The 22,263-nt window shown below is 40.4% G+C and overlaps 1 protein-coding gene across 1 annotated transcript; it reads left to right on the top strand.

Moving 5' to 3' along the window:
- The first annotated feature begins 3,324 nt into the window (after nucleotides 1-3,324).
- On the top strand, nucleotides 3,325-4,457 carry LOC122016598 (probable glutathione S-transferase GSTF1). Its single transcript, XM_042573953.1, has 3 exons — nucleotides 3,325-3,518; nucleotides 3,604-3,652; nucleotides 3,860-4,457. The coding sequence occupies exons 1-3, from the start codon at nucleotides 3,369-3,371 to the stop codon at nucleotides 4,318-4,320; spliced, it is 660 nt and encodes a 219-aa protein (XP_042429887.1). The 5' UTR covers nucleotides 3,325-3,368; the 3' UTR covers nucleotides 4,321-4,457.
- The last annotated feature ends 17,806 nt before the right edge of the window (nucleotides 4,458-22,263 follow it).

Genomic DNA, 22,263 nt, shown 5'->3' with positions numbered 1-22,263 from the left:
CGGAAAAGAATAAGAAAACAGACAAACACCAGAGAATACAAGTAGTTTTACTTGGTTTGGAACCTTCGGCGACTCCTACTCCAAGATCCAGGTCCCACAGACCTATCGATGGATAATCCATTAAAAACCTCTTCTGGTACCTCCGAAAGAGGGAATCAAGTACAAGAATAGGGATAGTGTAACAGCCTACACTTCCCTTTTTAAAACAGTAATCAAGTACACAAATGAAATATTACCGACACTTTTAGAAATAGAAGTAGGAGCACTTGTGTATCGGCGTTGGTCTACCGGCCATGATCGGAAGTTCTTTGAGCAGTTGTTGGGCGCAGCAACTTCGCAGCAGAGTCGTAGCAGAAGCCTAGGGCAGTCGAAAGCTCAAAAGAATGTGCGGTAGCTCGTATCTCAGCATTGTTCCAATGCCTTCTCGAGACAACCTTATAAAAGGCATGGAAGGCACCTCCAATGAGGTAAATTTGATCCTAAACAGTCCGGTACTTATCCACGACTTTGGTCAAAATTTATCCTGCAAAATGCACCTTCTATAGCCACGGAAGGCACCTTCTATGAACAGTACGAAGGCACCTTCATTGCTTGAGGGCGCCTTCGGCGTTGTTCATCCGAAGATAATTTTTCTCATTTTGTCCTGCAAAATAACGTGAGTCCAAATAACCTGCAACACAAGTATTAGGACAAACAATAATTAATAATAAAGGCTAGTAATTAGTTCTTGTCCTCCCAGGACCAGAAACTAGTCGAGATCTCAGCTTAGGGAACTCAAATGGACCTAAATTGGATCGACGCCTACTGTTCCTTCAACCAGGATGCGTCCTCACTTGGTCACTCTCCTCTAGTGACTTACCTTAACTTACCAGTGTACCAGACATCCGGTCATCCCCTTGACCTGTCTGGACTTCATGCCAGCTATCCGGTTGGCCTGTTGACCTAGCTGGACTTCTTGCCATATATCCGGTCAGCCTGTCAACCTATCTAGACTTCGTATCAGTTATCTAGTTAGTCCGTTGACCTAGCTAAATTTTTTGCCAGATACCCGGTCAGCCTGTCGACCTATCTGGACTTCGTACCAGCTATCTGGTCGACCCATTGACTTAACTGGATTTCCTGCCAGATATCTGGTGAGCCCGTCGACCTATCTTGACTTCTCCTGCACACTTAATCAAGTGGTTAGATCACACCAACACCTAACTTAACTTACTTGTCATTTATCAAAACCTGAGTTAGACCGTTAGTACAAACTGCACCAATAGGAAAGCCGCTCGGCCGGGAGCACTCAAACCTGTCGAGCTCAATTGCTCTTCCGTGTGGTGACTGTGTAGAAACATAACTCCCCCGTTCGAACAAGCTATCTAATCTCCTTTGGCATCCTATTGTTACATAATGAGCACCAGCTGTCTCACATATCATCCCAAGCTGAACCGGTGATCTACTCGGACATGTCTCCCACCGGTCAGGTACTGACTGACCCAACTGGCCATTGCAATTGTCCTCTGATCGACCCTTTAACACCTGGGTGTTGACCACCATGACTTTAACCTCCGCCTTGGCAGTTGACCCCGTGCCAAGTGGGCCTCCCTCTATCGCAACATCATAAAGTAACCTTTAGGTGAAGTAACCTTTTTGGTAAAGTAACCATTTTGTGAAGTCACCTTATATAGGTGAAGTAACCTTTTGGGTGAGGATGATCTTTTTTGGTTTATGCTCTTCTTCCTCTTCTCTTGACCAAAAACAATCTTGTGTAGTTGCTAGCACAACAAAAGTTATTTCTTCTCCAAGTTGTGAGTGCGTGAGATGGACGGAGAACGTGTTTGTGTGGATACCATAGAGGCACGGATGTACTGATCGCGCTCAGATCTACATCCGAATCAAAGTTGTTGTCGGGTGTACCAGTTCATGTAACAAAGGTAACTATTCTTTCTGATAGAATAGGAAAACGTAGTATACAGTATTCGCAAGGATCTATGGAGGGATCCTTATTCTATTGTATTATGTGTTATTTTATGCATCAAATCCCTACATTGTCTCTATTGGAGATCAGAGGGAACACCGAGAAATCCTTCCAGCCTGTGCATCCTCATCTCCAATTCGAGAATATGATCACAAATCATATTGTTATTCATCAAAGAATTGCTGGATGAGGCTTCTACCATTTCTGTATGTCTGCAACTCCAATGAGCCCTACAAAAAAGAAAACCCGACTCTGATACCAACTGTCACAAGGCCGACTAAGGCAGCAAAGTATCACTCGAATTCTTCGACCTTGTGCGAATTGAATTTCGCTCCAATTTAATCAGTCAACTCACTTTTGACCTTTCCTCACTAAGTCAACACAAATCAGCACACATGCATACAGTAATTTGGCACATCAATTTACGAGCAATGCTCAACCTTTGCATTCATACACAATCTGAATATTACAAAGGAAAATCATAGTTTGCACACAAAGAAGGCTATGACTTTTGAATACCCTATGCAACTCATGGCCTATGCATAAATATAAGCAGACAAGGAATAAAACAAATAACTGTTGAGTAATTATAATGCCACTTGTTAGCATCAGGATTGAATTCGTGTCTTGTCCAAAACCACCCCCAAACTGTCTAAATGAATCCCATAACTATTGCCCTCAGTCAATTTCGGTCAACATAAGTCAATACAGAAACCACGTTCAATGACTCATCAGTACTAAATCTTGAACTTCCAGCACTTATCTTCACACATCCACTCAAATGTGTTAAGTCTTTATGTCCTTAGCCAACTCAAACATGTCTTTATTATCTCACATTACCCGGTGCAAGGTACTAACACATCATGATGCGCTACACTCGCGCCATGAACTAGGTCCAATCGGTCTAACACTAACACTAGTCATGGTGTTGAAAGGGGAGATCATTGGCGCTTGCATGAATCTTATATATTTTTAAAAAAATTAAGAGATTTTTTTTTAAAAAAAAAAAAATTGGGTCTAACCGCCCCCAAATGGATGATTTTTTTTTTTTTTTTACCGAATTGTTGTCAAATATGGCTGCCTTAATATATCCAATAGGCATTAATTTTTTAAAAAAATAAGAGATTTTTTTTAAAAAAAATTGGGTCTAACCGCCCCCAAATGGATGAGAATTTTTTTTTTTTTACCGAATTGATTGTCAAATATGGCGGTATCCATATAAATGTAGCAGTTAGGGTAGGAAACAACCATGTTCCCTTTATTTTATCTTTACAAAAAAAGAATAAAAATTAAATGAAAAACTGTTGCAACGTTTGCACTTTCTATAAATTGAACATGATCCTTCACGAGACTTCACCCCATACCCTAATTTTCTTGGAGTTTCAGTGTGAGAAAGAGCGCAGAAATGGCTGCGGTGAAGGTATTCTGTTATGCGATCTCAACAGCTTCGATCCGCGTGATTCTGTGCCTTGAGGAGGTCGGGGCGGAATATGAGCGCGTCAACATCGACATGGCCACCGGCGAGCACAAGTCCCCTGCTCACGTCGCCAAAAATGTATCCTATTTACGCATGAGTTCGATTGCATATATCTCTCTATTTTTATTGGATTTATATCACTTTTTGATTGTGTTATCTGCAGCCATTTGGTCAAGTGCCAGCTTTCCAAGACGGGGATCTCGTTCTTTTTGGTGAGTTCGTTCGATTCATCCTTAATCTTGAAATTTTCCACGCGATTTATGTTGAGTCGGTAAATCCGTGGGTCGTAGAGGCAGAGCAAGTATGGGCTCGTCTTTTCAAAGATTGGGTTACAGTTGTAGAATTTCCGAGGAAGATTTTCTCATCAAAAGAAGTTGACTTGGTTTTTGTGGACTAATTGATCTCTCAAAACCTTATAGAATCGAGAGCGATCGGACGGTACGTTCTGCGTAAGTTCAAAGCCTCCGACGTTGACCTGCTACACGGGAGTAGCTTGGAGGAGTCAGCCATGGTAGACGTGTGGTTGGAAGTGGAGGCTCAGCAGTACGACAAGGCCATCTTCCCCATCTACTACCAGGCTATGATTATCCCCTGCTTCTACGGTGGTACGACGGACGAGAAGGTGGTGGAGGAGAACTTGGTGAAGCTGGCGAAGGTGCTCGACGTTTACGAAGCCCGTCTGTCCCAGACCAAGTACCTCGCCGGAGACTTCTTCAGCTTCGCCGATCTCAGCCACTATCCCGTCACCCACTTCTCTATCACAATCCCTCAAGTGGCCGCCCTGTTCGATGCGCGCCCCCACGTGAAAGCCTGGTGGGAGAGCTTGGAGTCGCGTCCGGCCTCCAAGAAAGTGGCCGCCAAAATCCCTCAGTTATCATGAAGCATGCAGCTGCTGTCACTGCTCTCCAAATCTTCACCTTGCGATCGATATGTGTGTGCAGTGTGCTATATGCATGCTAGTTGCATAATATAACTTCCAATAATAATTCCAATGCTCTGCAACGCTTTGATGTGCGTGCTGCGATAGTTAAACTTCTCCATAAATTTTTTTAATTTTCAATATATTATATTAATATAAGTGAAAAAATTTACTATTCTCTCCATAATTAAAAAAAACTTCCATATAATTTTTTTTTGGATTTTACATTACAAATCATATATCTTTATTTATTATTTTTTCATTTAATTTCTCTATATAATTTTTATTTAATATTTAAATTAATTCTCAGCTTTAATTTAATTTATTTTAATTTTTAATTAATAAATTAATGAACTTATGATTGCTAATTTAATTTATGATTTTTATTTAATATTTAATTAATTTATGAATTTTAATTTAATTATAGTCATTTATTTTTTTAATTTATTAAATATATTTATTTTCAAAAGAAAGATGTATAATTTAACTATTATATAAAATATTTAATGATTTTAAAAAGTCAAACATGTAATATTATTTTTCCAATGATTAATAACTCCATCTTCCAAGAAAAAAAATAGATTTAAAAAATCAAACCTGTTCTTGAACTAAAAACCTCAAAACTTAGAACTTTTTTTTGTTGAACTTTTTTAACTTTACAAATCTTTTAAAAAGTTTACATTGAAAATGCTCTAATAATAATTGCCGGGAAACTTGGATCCATAGGACTGATTCTCCGATCGATGTCCTTCACTAAAAACGTTACTCCCGGATCGAGAGGGTTATTTAATGAGCTGCCATACTGATTAGGTGAATGTTGAGATCGAGCAATCCAATCCAAATAATGTAGCCTGACCTGTACATTGGAGAGTAAATAAGCATTCGTGGTAGTCAAAGTAATTTGCTCAAGTTAATTAGAGATAGGTTAGTCAATTAGTATAGTTTTCTATAGTAGTTTTAGCTAGATCTACGAGGAAAAAAACAACTATTTAATCACTTCCGTCGTTATACTTGTTGAGAAGTCAATTTTTTTACAAATGTTTTACGAATGTAAATTTTAGAATGCATGACCCTCGCTTTTGATGAAAATTTTTTGTAAGAGGAGATAAATCTATTTTCAAGAGTATGAGAGATAATTTTGTCAGAGATAATTATAAAATTGTAAAATAAATTTATTGAATATAAATTTCAGACTTATATCATCTGTTGAAATAGTCTCGATTGCTTGAACTCAAACCGAAAAGGTTGGATAATGCTACAAAAGGTGAAATCGTTCGTTCTCAGTGCCCCCGTCGTACCCAACCCAAGGTCATCACGAGGGAGATAAATCATGATAATCGCGATGGCAAGTGGTGAGTGGGGTGAGATACACAGAGAAAGGTTGGATAATGCGCTACTTAGTATAGTTGAGTTGAGCTGAGCAATTAAGTTGAGTGACGGAGTGCCTAAGTTGGCTGAGTGTTGAGTTGACCTAGCTGTTGAACATTCAAGTGTCAAATTGGCCAAGTGTCGAATCCTTGACAGACCAGAATTACAACAAAGTTGTAGTAAAAGTTGATTGCGTTCACCCCTCACAATCTATCCCCGAATTATATGAAGAGAGGTATATCATGCGGTCAATTTATAATCGAATACCAAGTGGCTAAGGGGATGAGAGGAGTCTTTTTTTCTTGAGAGCATGCACCAACTAGAAATTGATCTCTTGCCCCCTGATCCCGTTCGGAATCTGAGTCAGATGGAGGCCGGCTGTGCTGTCGCTAGCGTTCACGGAAGGCGATGGGAGCTTTCCACGGGTACACTGTTGCACGGGCTAGTTCCACAGGCTGCTGTCGCGGGCGTGATGACGAGGATGGCGTAGCGGGAGTTCTCTGCGCACACTCAGATGAGCACCCTCCACGTTAGGGACCAAGAACTAGGAAAAAGTCCCCGGAGCAGGCCCTCTGACGCTTAAGTCAAGTACTTTTTCCCCATAAGAATAGTAAAAATTACAAAAAATAGAAGACAGATGCGAAAAGGTGAGTGAGCGTACATACATAAGGGAGAGGACACCCCTTTTATATGACAATGTGTACTTCTGGTTTCTAACAAATGTCAGGGAATGTCCGGTGTCAGACCTTGTCTGGGGATAAGTGACGCATGGCATTCTATCATAGGTTATAGGAAGGTTCTTTTAGCGATGAGTCACAGACCATTAGAATATACCCTGACACGCAGCAGTTATTCTCTGACAGGCGGTTACAATTCTCTGGCATAATTGTCGTGTAGTGCCCTACCGACCTGAAGGGAAAAGCTCTTGCTGACTATCCATCTGAGGACTCAGCTTGGGTATAACTAAGTAACATGCGAGGAGATCCGTCCAGGAAATCCCTACCAGTCTATCCAGACTAGCATATCCTGACATGTAAGTCTTGGTCTATAAATCCTGACCTGCATAGCCTGACCGGTAAGTCCTAATTTGTAAATCCTGACTTACATAGCCTGACCGGTAAGTCTTGTTCTGTAAATCCTGACCTCCATAGCCTGACTAGTAAGTCTTGATTTGTAAATCCTGACCTGCATAGCCTGACCGGTAAGTCCTGTTCTGTAAATCCTGACCTAGCTCATCAAGTTCTCATATATATATACTTCTGCTGTGCGAAAACTTGCCCGGTAGAGATGGTTCCTTCCCCTTCTTCCTTATTCTTGATGTTATTACTCTGACTTCTTGACTTGAGCATCCTGACCAGTTCACCTGTTCACATTCTCGACCTGGACCTCTTACTCGAGTAACTTGTCTGAGTTCCTGACTTGGACATCCTGACTGAGCATTCATCCTAAACTCATGATCTGGGCCTTTTGCCCGAGTAACCCATCTTAATTCCTGACATGGGACTGGCCTGGGACTCCCGACCAAGTGTTAGCTGGGTAACGACCCTTAAACATTACAACTTCTCGGTGGGGCGAGACATCTTCTTAACCTCTGACTGTCATGTCGTCTTGACTTCTGACTACCACATCCCCTTGACTTCTGATTGCCACGTTCCCTTGACTCCTGACTGCCACGTCCTCTTGACTCCTAACTACCACATCCCCTTGACCAGACTCTACCTTTATGCACCGTATCACAAGCCTTCCCCTCAAGTCTAGTCGAAGGAGGCCCAAGTCCGACTGACTAGACCAGAATTCGGTTTCACTTGCCCTTCTTACCAAGATATTAACCACTTCTCCTTTTCCCATGGTCCTTGGGAATTTATCACGCGATCAAGTGTTGTACAACTTCCCAAATGTTTGGACTACTGCACTTATTATTAGATCTGGGAATGCGTAACATTTCCTTAAATGCACCATCATTTCTCGGAGGCATTTGCATACCTTAAGGAGAATGCTTTATGTTCGTCTCTTTAAGAAGAGTCAACCACCTTCCTACACTTATGCTTTCCTGGCACTATTACACGCCATGGAACCTTCGATGGGGTCTGACGAAACATCATCCTTACGTTACCAAATTACCCATCTGACTCAGTTACTTGCCCAGAAAGATGAGGCTTTATTGGAGATGACTCGGAGTAGAGACCTTCAGTCTTCCCTTCTTCGCGAAATGGAAGAACTCTGGTTGGCTGCTAAGTCCCGGACCCGGGCTGAATCGGCTTTGAAGCATAAGGCTTATGTAGATTTGGAGAGCCAGACCCACTTTATCACATATATGAAGATAAAACATGAGGCTTCTTTGTCCTTTCTTCAAGAAGAAAATCGGATAAAAGACGAAACTATCGCCCAACAACGCCGCTCCCTTCAGCATATCAAGATGGAACTGATTCAGGTACGATCTCAACTGGAGCAAGCAGGCCAAACATATAACTCCGGCCATCAGATCCCACCCGATCCTGCCCTCTGAAAGGGAGTTCAGCATAACTAGCACCTCTAATATGATAGTGTGTATTTCAAAGAATATCCTAGGAACTTTATCAAATGAATGTTAATCAGACTATGTTGTGAGCCTTTACTCATGCTTTTTTGCTTGTGTTTTCCTTCCTTCCGTAGTATTTCGTATTTAGGTGTAATCCTTTTGGATCATTGAAATTTGCACCGAGGTGAGGGTCGGGAATCCAGGCCGAACATCGAGTATTGTCTCGATGTTCGGCCTTACTTATAACTCGCCCTGGGGCGAGAGTCTGTGACCAGCCCGAGAGATCGTTGGGCGTGAGCATAGTTTGCAAAATCACGATCCGGATCGTAGGATCGTACGATCCTACGATCCGGAAACCCAAAATCGATCCAAGATCGTGTGGAATCATTTTTACAGTAGGATCGCAGCAGGATCGGTAGGATCGGAACAGAATAAGTAGGATCTGAACAGGATCGGAGTAGAATCAGAGCAGGATCGGTGGAAGATTTGAGAGGTCATAACTTTTGACTCGGATTGAACCACGGGACCTATAATATATCAAATCAAAGTTCGTTCAGAGATCTTTAATAAATTTCAAAGTTTATCCTTAACCACCCTATTTGAAACCCAAAAAATATCATTTAATCATTTTCGAATGTCTAGAAGATTTTATCTTTTTTTATTATCTTTTTTTTTCATCTTATTAGGGTTTTAAATTATTTAAACATATGTTTAATTATTTTTGAGTTAGTTTTTTTATCAACAATATTCTATCATTTCTTTTCCCTAAAATAATGAGTTTTTGGATGCCTATTGTCTAGTATTGTATGACATCAACCAGTCTTTAGAAGATTATTTCCGACGTTCATATTTTAATCAAAGGATTCAATAGCTTCTGTTATATACGTCAGATGCTTTATTGACCTTTAAATTGAATTATCTTATAAATCAAGGAAATATTTTCGACATTGAATGTCTTATTATTATTGTGTTAATAGAAATTTTATATTTTTCATTTTATGATATGAAAATATAAATATTATTACTATATGAGAATGATAGTTGAATTACAAGTTAATTTAAATTTGTACACGTAGTAATGTAATTTGAGGTATTGAGTGTACATGATTGCATATATATACAAAATTAGTTAGTTATTTATATGTAAATGAGTTTTTTAGGTATTCTTTCTAATTATTAATCATATATGATAAGATTTTAAGGGTTTTTGGTAGGATCGTCCGATCCTACGATCCAATCCTAACCGATCCGATCCTGACCCTAAATCGATTCTGCGTAGGATCGTGATTCTACAAACTATGGGCATGAGAGCATCTCACTTATAACTCACACTAGGGCGAGAGTCTGAGACCCGACCGAGAGGTCGTTGGGCGTGAGAGCAGGCTCACTTATAACTCACACTGGGGCGAGAGTCTGGAGGCGTGAGGGCATGCTTACTTATAACTCGCACTGGGCGAGAGTCTGGAGGCGTGAGGGTATGCTCACTTATAACTCGCACTAGGGAGAGAATCTGGAACCCGACCGAGAGGTCGTTGGGCGTGAGAGTCGACTCACTTATAACTCGCACTGGGGCGAGAATCTGGAGGCATGAGAGCATGCTCACTTATAACTCGCATTGGGTGAGAGTCTGAAGGCGTGAGAGCATGCTCACTTATAACTTGCATTGGGGCGAGAGTTTGGAGGCGTGAGAGCATCCTCACTTATAACTCACCCTGGGGAAAGAATCTGGGACCCGATGATGTGTGTAGATTATATCCACTGTTTAGCATGTTTTGACGCACATTAACATACTTTGAGCATGCTTTATCTATGCATTTTCGTACTTCCATATTTCCTTTCAGCATATTTACTCTTTTTGTTTGGAGATCTGCTTTTGAGTATTTTCTGTGTACAGGGGTTGAATTTGGTGAAGGATTCATATTCGAGGCCAAATCTGCAAGTGAAGCTAGAGAGGAAGTCGTTGTACCTGAACCTCACATGACCCTGCCATGGGAGGTTGCCCAGGACGTGTGGAGATCCTTGGCCGCGTGGTTTTAGCAGAAAAGGAAGTGACCTCGGCCGTGTGAACTTCACACGGCCGTGCCAAGATTTGAAACCAAAAGAAGCCTCGGCCGTGTACACCACACGATCGTACAACATTTCTAGAGACCAAGAAGGCTCTAGCCGTGTGCACCACATGGGCGAGTAGCATTTCGAGAGACCAAGAAGGCCCTGGCCATGTGCACCACACGGCTGTGCAAGGTTTCCAGAGGCAGAGGCTGTTCAGGCCATGCAGATCTACACGGCCATGCAAAGGGAGATGTGGAAGAAGAATGTCACGGTCGTGTATCATAGATGATCGTGAAAGATTGGCAGAGAAGGGAGTGGCCTTGGCCGTGTGACCCTCACACGGCCGTGCCTTGGGGCCGTGTGACGCCCAAACCTCCCCTCTATATAAGGCCTCCTTCATGAATTGAAAGGGGATCTTCTCCCTCTTTGGGGGAAATCAAGATTTGGGCGTTCCTCCACCTTCTTGGAGGGATTTCTAGCGATCTAAGGGCAGATCTTCATCATTTCGGCTCCGAGGAACGAGGATTGGATCCGAAGATGGTTTTCATCGTAGATAAGCTTTTCTTCCCTTTCTTTCTTGGATTTGGGATCAAGATGCTTGTATTTTTCTTATCTTTGGATTTCTTTCCTTGTTCTATGGATTAGATCTCTTGTTCTAGGATAGAGGGAGTAATTGTAAGGATGATTTGATGTAAAACTCTTGTAGATATGCCAATTTCCTATTTCTATGATTTTGTCCTGTTTGCATCCATTCTTTCTCGTGTGGAATGTTGTGATGATGGCTTAATTACCATACTTGATTGAATGTTTGGATATCTTGTGGATCTTGTAGAGGTAATTCCTCATTCAATTTTCTGAGGGACGTACGTGACAAACATGCCCGTGTAAGGATGTTTGAGGGATGATCTTGAAGGTGAAATAGGGTTATTTAAGGGGCTAGGATAGATAGTATGCAGTAATCTTTGTATCTTTATACAGTTGATTAATTGTGAATTCCTATGTTGATTATCCGAGGGACGTTCGTGGCAAGAACAAGCCCGTGTAAGGACAACATAGATTCATACCTAATTGATCACATTTAGGTATAGATTTTAGTCCTAGGCCGGTTTCTTATTGCAAGAGAGAACCGACAACCTTCTACAAATAATGGATAATTGAGGAATAAGATTTGGTAGATCGTTTACATTTGATAACCTTACAAAGAAACCAAAACTCCTAGAACATCCCTTATCATTGCCCTTATTCTTGTTTCTTATTGTCTCATTTCTTTGTTTACCTTTCATAGTTACACTTAGCTTTTGAAAACCAATTGATTAGTTGTTTAGCTAATTTGAGTTGAGACATCTTTAGTGGTTATTCCAGTCTCTATGGATATGATATCTTTTATTATTACTTACGACATTTTCGTACACTTACGGAGAGTCAACAAGTTTTTGGCGCCGTTGCCGGGGGCTGCGCAATAACATTAGGGATTATCAATCGTGTTAGACTAAACATAACATTTCTTTTCTTTTCATTTGCATAGTTGAATCTAGTTTTTAGAATTCTATTTTCATAACTTTTTCTTTTATTTTTTTCTACTTCTTGCTTGTTGCAATTCTAATTCTACACTTTTAATTTTCTAATATTCTAGTCTAATTTTTCTCTGTTTTTCTTATCTTTGATTTAGTTTTATTCTTCTTTCTTTTTCTTTTGAACAACTATCATTTTGCAATCTTGTTCTTGTGTATGCGAAGATCTAACTTTGCAGGAGAACTTCTTCCTCTAGACCCTAAGATAGACAGAACATTTCATAGAAGAAAAATTCTACAAAGACATTTAGAAGAACAAGAACATTCTATCATGGCTAATAAACCACTAAAGGATTATGCAGCACCTTACACTAGGGGTTTTCAATCTAGTATTTCAAGTTCTTCAGTCGAAGCAAATAATTTTGAGATCAAACCGACTATTATTTCTATGGTGCAGCAAAATCAATTTTGTGGAGGACCGCATGAAGACCCGAATCAACACTTGGAGGTCTTCTATGAGATATGCGACACAATGAAGATGAATGGTGTTCCTTCCAAAGTTGTCCGCTTACTATTGTTTGGGTTTTCTTTGAGAGATAGAGCTAAGAAATGGTTGAATTCTTTAGCTTCAAATATCATCACAACATGGGAACAATGTGAGCAGCAATTTCTTGATAAATTTTATCCTCCCAGTAAAACAGCTCATATAAGGAATCTTATTGCAAATTTCAAACAAGCCGACTCAGAATCTCTATTTGAAGCTTGGGATAAATATAATAGTATGCTCAGACAATGCCCACACCATGGTTTGGAGAGGTGGTTAGTGTTACATACATTTTATAATGACATCAATTATCATACAAAGGTGTCCCTTGATTCAGCTGTTGGAGAGACACTTATGAACAAGAGCTTGGATGAAGCCGAAGAAATAATTGAAAGTGTAGCACAAAATCACCATCAATGGGCTAATGAAAGAAGTGGTGGCTATTCTTGTGTGAACCCAACAACAAAAGCATCAGGGAAATTTGATGTTGATGCAGTTACTTTATTGGCTGCAGAACTGGATGCTCTTACAAAGAGATTTGAAAACATGGGAGCTATTCCAAGTATGGTTAATGTCATTATTTCTTCTTGTGAAGTATGTGGAAGTTCAGAACATTCTAGTGACTCATGTCTATTGGGGGCTATCACTGCACAAATCAATCAATTAGAGCAATGTGACGCCATCATGGGTCTTAATCAAAGGCAGAACAACCCATACTCAAATACATACAACCCTGGGTGGAAAAGTCATTCTAATTTTTCCTATAGGAAAAATCAAGATCAAGGACCATCTATGGGGGCAAGACCTAATTTTCAGTCTAGACAGTAGAATTTTCAGCAACAATCTTGTCAAGGCTTTCCTATGTCTAAAATCGAAAATATGCTTGAAGAAATTATCTCTAATCAGAATGAAATGAAGCAGGACATTTTGAAGCTTACTCAGAGAATGGATAATTCTGATGGACATCAAAAGATTCAGGATAGCGAGATTGCCCAATTAGCTTCCTCATCTTCTAGAGCACCAGGACAACTACCTAGTAAACCTGATGTTAATCCTTTGGAGCATTGTAATAGGATTGAACTAAGGAGCAGACGGACCTTGGGAGATCCCTAAGTGACTGCTCTAAAAGGGATGTAAACTGAAGAAGAGCTCTCTCCTCCAACGCCAAATCAGATTCAAGATGATAAGGAGAGTACCACTAAAGTTGAAGAGACTCTTCCACTTAACCAACAAAGTAGAGTTGTCCCTTTTCCTCAAAGACTTGTAATGCTCAAGAAGGATGAAGAGTTTGACAAATTTTTGGAGAAAGTTAAGGAAATATGTGTTGAAGTGCCACTTATTGATGCAATTCTACAAATGCCCAAGTTTGCCAAATTCTTGAAGGACATCATGTCAAATAAAAGAAGGAGAGGAGATATAGAGACCATAGCACTTACAGAGGAATGCAGTGCTCTTTTTGAGAAGAATACTTCCCCAAAGCTGAAGGATCCAGGGAGCTTCTATATTCCTTGCAATATAGGAACTGAATTTATCGAGAAAGATTTTTGTGATTTGGGGGCAAGTGTTAGCCTCATTCCTTATTTTATTTGTAATAAATTAGGTCTCAAAAACTTTAAACTTACTACTATGACACTGCAACTTGTTGATCATTCCTGCAGGTATCCTATGGGTATCGTAGAAGATATGCTAGTAGAAGTAGGTGGGAGTATAATTCTCACCGACTTTTTTGTGCTAGACATGGAGGAGGATCCAAAAATCCCTATCATATTGGGAAGACCATTCCTTGCTACAGCGGGAGCTATTATAGATGTTAAAAATTATAAGCTTTCTTTGGTAATTGGTAAAGAATGGTTGGAATATGATTTATCTAATACCTCTAACCATGTTTCTTCTCTTTTGAATGCTTGTAGCAGGGCAAGCATTTACAAACTTGAGGAATGGAACTTCCATCCTCATGGGAGGCCCCCAAATGAAGAGAATAATGTGGTGGAAGATGTTGGGAGAAGGCCTCCTAACAAAAATGAAAAATATGTCTGCCCTCCTAGGGCGAGGAAAAGAGAAGAGTGATCAAGATTGGTCGAGCTAAAGACCTTAAACAAGCACTTCTTGGGAGGTGACCCAAGTGTTCTTTTAGTTAAATGCGTTTCATGTTTTTTTTAATTTTTCATTAGTAGTGCTTTTACTTTGTTTTTGCTTTTGTTTTCAGGTCAAAATTTCACTTCCATGAGTTGGCCATGATTGCTTCATGGGCATGGAAGTATTGGAGAAGCAAGAAAGGAGAAAAATCATCAAGTGGAGCAAAATAGAGCATGGTCGTGTGCTGTACACGACCAGGCATATGCTGTGGAGAAGGGAGATGCTCTGGCTGTGTCTACATGACACGACCATGTAGAGTCCCCAGAGAAGAAAAGGTGCATGGTCGTGTCCCAGACACGGCCGTGTGAAGACTCCAGAGGAGGAAAGCTTTTTGGCCGTGTCTCACACACGACCGTGTGAAGAAACCAGTACAGAAGCATGCACTGGTCGTGCCATCTGACATGGCCGTGTGCTAATTCTAGAGGAAGAAATGGGTGAAGTTGTGTCCCAGACACGATCGTCCAAGGATAGCCGAGGAGAAGAAGGTTACGGTCGTGCCAATTGGCACGGCCGTGTGAGTCAACCCGAGAGGGAGAAGGGAGGGGCCGTGTAGATCTACACGGCCCGTGTGGAGAAAATTGTTCAGGTTGTGTCTCCTATACACAGCCAGATTTAAGTCGTGTCCACCACACACCCCCTTCATCTCAACACCCTATTCTCTGCAAAACTCCTTTCTTCTTCAACCTTTTCTCCAAATCTTCTTAGATCTAGGTCTAAAACTCTTTCTTTTCCACAAACTTCATCTAGATCTAGATTTTTCTTTTCTCCTAGACTCAAGATCTCCACTTTCATATCCCTAAGATCTTATTCTTCAAGATCTATTTTCTTCAAGATCTAGCTTCTCTAATCACAAACAGTACCCTTCCCCACTCAAACTTGACAATATGTCCAACCTTCTGAAGAGACTTCGCAAGGGGGGGGGGGGGGGGGGATCTAGTGGAGACAAAGGGAAGGAGCCAACCAAAGATAAAGGGAAACAACCGGTGAAAGGCAAAGGAAAGAGGACCTCATGCGACGAAGGTAATGATAAGGAATTCAATATCGTGTTTAGAAATGATGATCAAATAACTAGATTTGCAATTCTTGTCAATAGAAAGATTGTGTGTACTAGGTATATGGACCCAACTGTTTTATATATGATTGGAATTAGAGATGATATAGATTGGATGATTGGGTTCTTAGATTGGAGTGATATTTTGTACACACATCTACCTACTTATCCTCGCCTTGTTTTAGAGTTTCTAAGTTCACTAGATGTCCATTTTGCCAATGAGGATGATTATATTGGGAAGATAACTTTTAGATTAATGAGTCAAGAATTTCAATGGACATTTAGTGACTTTAACACTTGTTTTGGATTGTCTTCCGATAGCTCTCGGAGGTTTGATTCTAGGTTTAATTGGAACAATTTTTGGAGTTCAATCATTGGATTAGATCAACCTTATGAGCCATCTAGAGCCAAGGCTTCTCACATGCAAAACCCTATTTTTAGATATCTACATCGAGTCATGAGCAAAACTATTTTTGGTAGAGGGGAAAGTGATGGAGTCGTTAAGAAAGTAGAACTTTATTCTCTATGAGCTATGTTACATAAGGTTGATTTTGATTCCGATTTTCATTTTTTACAAACCTTAGTGAGAGCTGCGAGGGCATCTTCGGGATCAATAGTTCTTGGTGGTTTGATTACTCAAATAGCCATCCTTTACCTCTTCCTTGTCCTGATCGAACTTCAGTTCGTAACCCAGCTAATTAGGTAATCACTGATTTAGACCCCGAGAATGTTCCTTCCATATCCGGAGATACAGAGCCACACATTGAGCCCTCGACATCTGGATACCCGCAGCCCTCTGATCATCCGGATCTTGCTAGACATTCTTTTGCCTAGGGTACAGGTCCCTCCAGATTTGACTTTTCAGATTTTCGTGCATCTCTAGACTCACTTCATGAGAAGCAAAATGCCCAATGAGCAATGTTGGAAGGTCGCTTCTCTTTATCGAATGACCAGTTTAAAGAAGTACAAAATCACTTTCAGTTCACGAGGAATTTTCAAGGTCAAGTGGCTGAATTTGTCCAGGATTAATATACTGATCAGGCTAGAATGAGAGATTTTATGCAGAGCATGAGTGTCACTAGCCAACAAGTTGATGCTTTGTTTGAGTATCATATAATCCTGAGCGAAACTCTAGGTTTTCCTAGTTTTTCCATTGGCCAACCTTGTAGGCCTATGCCTCCTTTCCCTTGTCCACCTCCACCTCCTCCACCATATTGATTTCATCGGGACGATGAAAAGTTTAAGTCTCGGGGGTTTTAATAACCTAAATTTTTCTTTTTCCTTATGCATTAGTTTTCAATTTTTGCTTGTTTTCTACATGTTTAGTTTTTGTTTTGCATTTATTCTTGCTTTGATTGCTTGATTTTTGATAGTCACTTGACTATCTTTTGAAAACTTTGTGACATACATCTTGAGAACATCAAAACTTCACTTATATGCTTTCTTGTCTTCAAGATTAAATGTTAGCATGTTCATTATCTAGATTCATGATGTTCAAATGATGCTAGTAGTATGCTTAATGTACCTCATTTCTCTATCTTGAGTAGCATGAAATAAGCTAAGTATCTTATGGAGATGAGTTTTAGTTTTGGCTTGATCTTAAGAATCTTATCTTCACTTCACTTCTACTTGATGCTTGAATGGTTGATATCATTGAAATAGTCATGATTCATCTTGTTTGTTTAGTACTTAGTTTCCATGGTGATTTCTCAAACTTCATTTTTGTTACTGGATGAGGCTCAAATTATGTAAGCTCATTTGGAAAAATCAAAATATCCCAACATTTGTGCTAAAAGTATATTTGTAAATAAGTTTTGCACAATGCAAATACTTACGAAAAAAAAGAAGAAAAAAGCAGAAAAAAATTGAATAAGGGATATAAAAAATAGTTGTCGTGAGTGGAATCTAGCAAGTCACCCCTTTGAGACCGAGTTAGGTTACTGGGGAAATGACTGCTTAGCTTCTCTTGAGATTGAGCACGCCTTTGAGACCTTCGGTTGATTGAGAAATATGAACCAAGTGTGTGGTAAGTAAGTGCCTATCAATGGTTACTTGTCTATCACCGAAAACATTAGGAAGTCAAATTTGATGACAACTTGACTAGAACATAGATTGAAACTTGAAGAGTTTTGAGTTACCTTGCACTGTGCACAAGAGACTTATGCTTGAGCCATACTTAACTTGTTTCCATGATCATGCTTGTTAATGGAACTTTTTGATAGAGTTAGGAGAATGCATTAGGGATATGAGAGCATTGTAAAACATATGAATTTAGATTGTAACATTTTGCTTGAAGACAAGCAAAGGTTTAAGTCTGAGGGTGTGATGTGCGTAGATTATATCCACTGTTTAGCATGTTTTGACGCACATTCACATACATTGAGCATGCTTTATCTATGCATTTTTGTACTTCCAGCTTTCCTTTCAGCATATTTACTCTTTTTGTTTGGAGATTTGCTTTTGTGTATTTTCTGTGTACAGGGGTCGAATTTGGTGAAGGATTCATATTCGAGGCCAAATCTGCAAGCGAAGCTAGAGAGGAAGGCGCTGTACCTGAACCTCACACGACCTTGCCATGGGGGGTTGCCCAGGACGTGTGGAGATCCTTGGCCGTGTGGTTGCAGCAGAAAAGGAAGTGGCCTCGGCCGTGTGAACTTCACACGGTTGTGCCAAGATTTGAAGCCAAAAGAAGCCTCGGCAGTGTACACCACACGGCTGTGCAACATTTCTAGAGACCAAGATGGCCCTGGCCGTGTGCACCACATGGACGAGTAGCATTTCCAGAGACCAAGAAGGCCCTAGCCGTGTGCACCACACGACCATGCAAGGTTTCCAGAGGCATAGACTGTTCCGGCCATGTAGATCTACACGGCCATGCAAAGGGAGATGTGGAAGAAGCATGTCACAGTCGTGTATCACACACGACCGTGTAAGGTTGGCAGAGAAGGGAGTGGCCTTGGCCATGTGAACCTCACACGACCGTGCCTTGGGGTCGTGTGGCACCCAAACCTCCCCTCTATATAAGGCCTCCTTCATGAATTGAAAGGGGATCTTCTCTCTCTTTGGGGGAAATCAAGATTTGGGCGTTCCTCCACCTTCTTGGAGGGATTTCCGGTGATCTAAGGGCAGATCTTCATCGTTTCGGCTCTGAGGAACGAGGATTGGATCCGAAAATGGTTCTTCATCATAGATAAGCTTTTCTTCCCTTTCTTTCTTGGATTTGGGATCAAGATGCTTATATTCTTCTTATCTTTGGATTTCTTTCCTTGTTCTATGGATTAGATCTCTTGTTCTAGGATAGAGGGAGTAATTGTAAGGATGATTTGATGTAAAACTCTTGTATATATGCCAATTTCCTATTTCTATGATTTTGTCCTGTTTGCATCCATTCTTTCTTGTGTGGAATGTTGTGATTAGGGCTTAATTACCATGCTTGATTGAATGTTTGGATATCTTGTGGATCTTGTAGAGGTAATTCCTCATTCAATTTTCTGAGGGACGTACGTGACAGACATGCCCGTGTAAGGACGTTTGAGGGATGATCTTGAAGGTGCATTTCGGAAGCCCCTAGGGCGTAGCGTAGACGGTGGGCGCATGGTATCTCTGGCGTAATGGCCAGGGGTCGATTCTCAGGAACTGACGACTTGGGGTTTACCCCGCCATGCGCCTATGGCCTGTGTACCTGCATGAACCTCCCTCCATATCCGTGGGGCCGGCACTAGGGGGGCCCTAAGGTAGCGGATCTACCTTTTTTTGAAGGTGCATTTCGGAAATCTAAGTTGAGATCATGACTAGATTTCGGTCTCGGAAAGACGGAATGTAAGTCATACTCCTTTCTGTTAAGCAATGAATTGTGCTAATAATCTGTTTTGCAGGGTATAATTACCTCGGACTAACGTGTTTCTTGCAGGAAGGTGTCTGCTGGAAAACGTGGGTCCGGGCGCCTGGAGGAAAAATTTTATCCCCTTTGCGTCAACACCACATGGAGGCTCCTGGTTGGGTCAGCTACGTCACACCGGGGCACCCTGAAGGTTCCAAGCGCCCCCGAACCTCCTATATAAGGAAGGTCAAGGCTGAAGCTCCAATACAACTAAGAATTCGCTCTCCTGTACTCCTACGACGCTACGAAGCTCCGACAAACACACTATTTCTGTAATGACCACACTTCTTACTATACTATACTACTCTCTAAGGATGACCGTTACTTAACTACTAACTCTACTTAACCGGTATGATCGAAACCACGAGGAGTCCTTACCGAAAAATTTTAGCAGAGTCTCCCCTGTACCGGTGACCATAAACTGAGATACATAAAATATATACTCCAGCCACAGGCGGCTGTAACATGTATCAATCACCCATGCAGTTTAATAGGAGTCAAAAACTATAATATCTACTTATTACATAGAACCTCATCATAGCATGCAATCTAAAATGAAAATAAACTCAATAAAACATGGAATATAAAATACAATCTCAAATGACATCAACCATAAAGTACAACTCAATTACTTCTTATCCACTAAACACGAAAACTCAAAACTTCCCAGTTCTCTCCCACAGTCCTGGCATCACACACCATCCGCACCACCTTGTCACCTTCCTTGCTAAATCTTTTCCTTTCCTTTATCTGCAGTAAGAGGAAGTGCAATCTGTAAGCAAAATTTGCTTAGTAAGCGCTATCTAACTCACAAAAACACGAATATGCATGTATACAAGAAGAACTAGAAACTGTATGCTCTAAAAGAAAATAAAACATAAACATAGCTGCTCATGTTAATCTAATAGCAAAAGAAAGCTAAGGAATATACTCATGTAATTCTAATAGCTAATCATGCTATATAAGGATAAAACTGCAAGTTGGAAGATAAAGTTAATCATGCTAAATAACTAATCAGGAAACAAATAAAACTAATACTGCATGCTTCGAATTAAAAGAAGCTAAACTTGCTGACTCTAAACATAAATGGAGCTTATTTCATTTGTTTCAAAACTTATATTTTATTACTTTAAAATAATAATCAACTTCTCTTGGGCCCGGCATTGTACCAATTTGCGCGCATCCTTAATATGAGTCGAGGTAGCTAATCCCGAAACTACTAAGGTACTTCTAGGCGATCTTGTGCCTAGGGGCGATCTAGGAGCCCACCCAATGGACCTTGTGTCCGGTACATGCCATTAAAAGTAAAATACTTATTTTCTTTTTAACTATAACTTCCTTATACTTGTTATTCTTTAATTCTCTTATAACAAAATGCCTTGGCATTTATTCAAACACTTAGTGTGCTTTTAATCCTAAACTTCTGGAATTTAGGATCAAATTTAAGACCTTGGTCTTTTATCACTTATAACTACTCATTATGGCAAGGAAAGTCTAAACTAAATGCTATAAGAAAATCTGAAACTGTATAGCAAGCTCCAACTCAAGCTAAAGCCTGCTGGGATCTTCTCTTCAAACCTATGTGAAACTTGTTTTGTTTCATGGTATACTAGAACAAGAACTTAATGGATCTACTCATGTTGATTTGTTTCTAACCGAGCATAGCCCAAGGGAAAATTTACAACTGCTATAAAAAAAAACACACGTTACACTAAAGCATGCTCTCAATAGGTTTGCAAATGCTTACTCGTTTCCAGTTAATTGCATATAAACTAAAATCTGTAAAGCTAACCTAAGATGAAATACTTAAACACATGCTAGAACCATTAGAATCCCTTTTCCTCTTCTTTATCAAACTCATGGCAGCAAAGGTAAATTAACCAAGCTAGGGCAGCAAAAAGGAAATTAACCAACAAAGGAGAATTATCACTGATAACCTAAATTCGAATCTGTTCTTCATGCTTACTGCCTAGAACAACAAAAGTCCGAAATCTAGCTACAAAGCTTAAGGTAACTACCCACATACTTGAACTTACCACTCATGATCCTTCTGTGAAACTCACGGCAGCAAACCCAGCACCATATCTTTCACAGAAAAATTCAAAATCAAGAACAAGCACAGTCCGAAATCTAATCCAATCAAAAACCCCTTCCATCTTCCTTAACAACTCATGGCAGCAACTCAAGGACACCCTCCTAGCGGCATATATCAAAGAAAACAACAAAAAGAAGCAAGAATTCGAGAGCTACCCTTACCATAGGTGAGTAAGCGACTTACCTCGGTTCCTTGGACTCACAGCCGAAGAGGGAGAGGTCTAGGGTTCGGGTGAAGCTTCAAATCTCGACTCTTCTTCGTGCTCACAGCTTCTCCTTGACAAGAAGTGGAGAAAACCCCTCAGAGAACTTTGGCTGGCCGCCAAAAAACAAAGCCCTAACCTTGCTGCGTTTCCGCCTGAGACCGTCGCGCGCCGTCGCGAGCGTGAGAAAGAGGAGAAAAGGGTTTTAGGTCGGAAGAAAAAACCTAAAACCTTTTCTTATAACTAGGGTTTTTTATTAATTACTACAGCTTAAATATTATTCACTCTTTCCTTAATTAACAAAACTCTTGCAGAACAGTTGGTTAACCACAATTTGACCGAGTCAAAGGTAGTGGTTTCGAATCCTCAGCTGAGCGTTTTATTCCCCTTTTATTTTAACTGTTCTTAACTACTTCTTAAATGTATTTCGTTCCATATTCATTCACAAAATGTTTGCAGCACAGTTGGCTGGCTGGATTTGGTTAAGGTTTAGTTCAGGTCCGAGGTCCACGGTTCGAATCTCGGCTTGGATGTTTTTTTTGTCAAAACT

Source organism: Zingiber officinale, chromosome 8B, assembly GCF_018446385.1.
Source record: "Zingiber officinale cultivar Zhangliang chromosome 8B, Zo_v1.1, whole genome shotgun sequence".
NCBI lineage: Eukaryota > Viridiplantae > Streptophyta > Magnoliopsida > Zingiberales > Zingiberaceae > Zingiber > Zingiber officinale.
The sequence above is the reverse complement of the archived record's forward strand: the minus strand, read 5'-3'. Positions and strand labels throughout refer to the sequence as shown.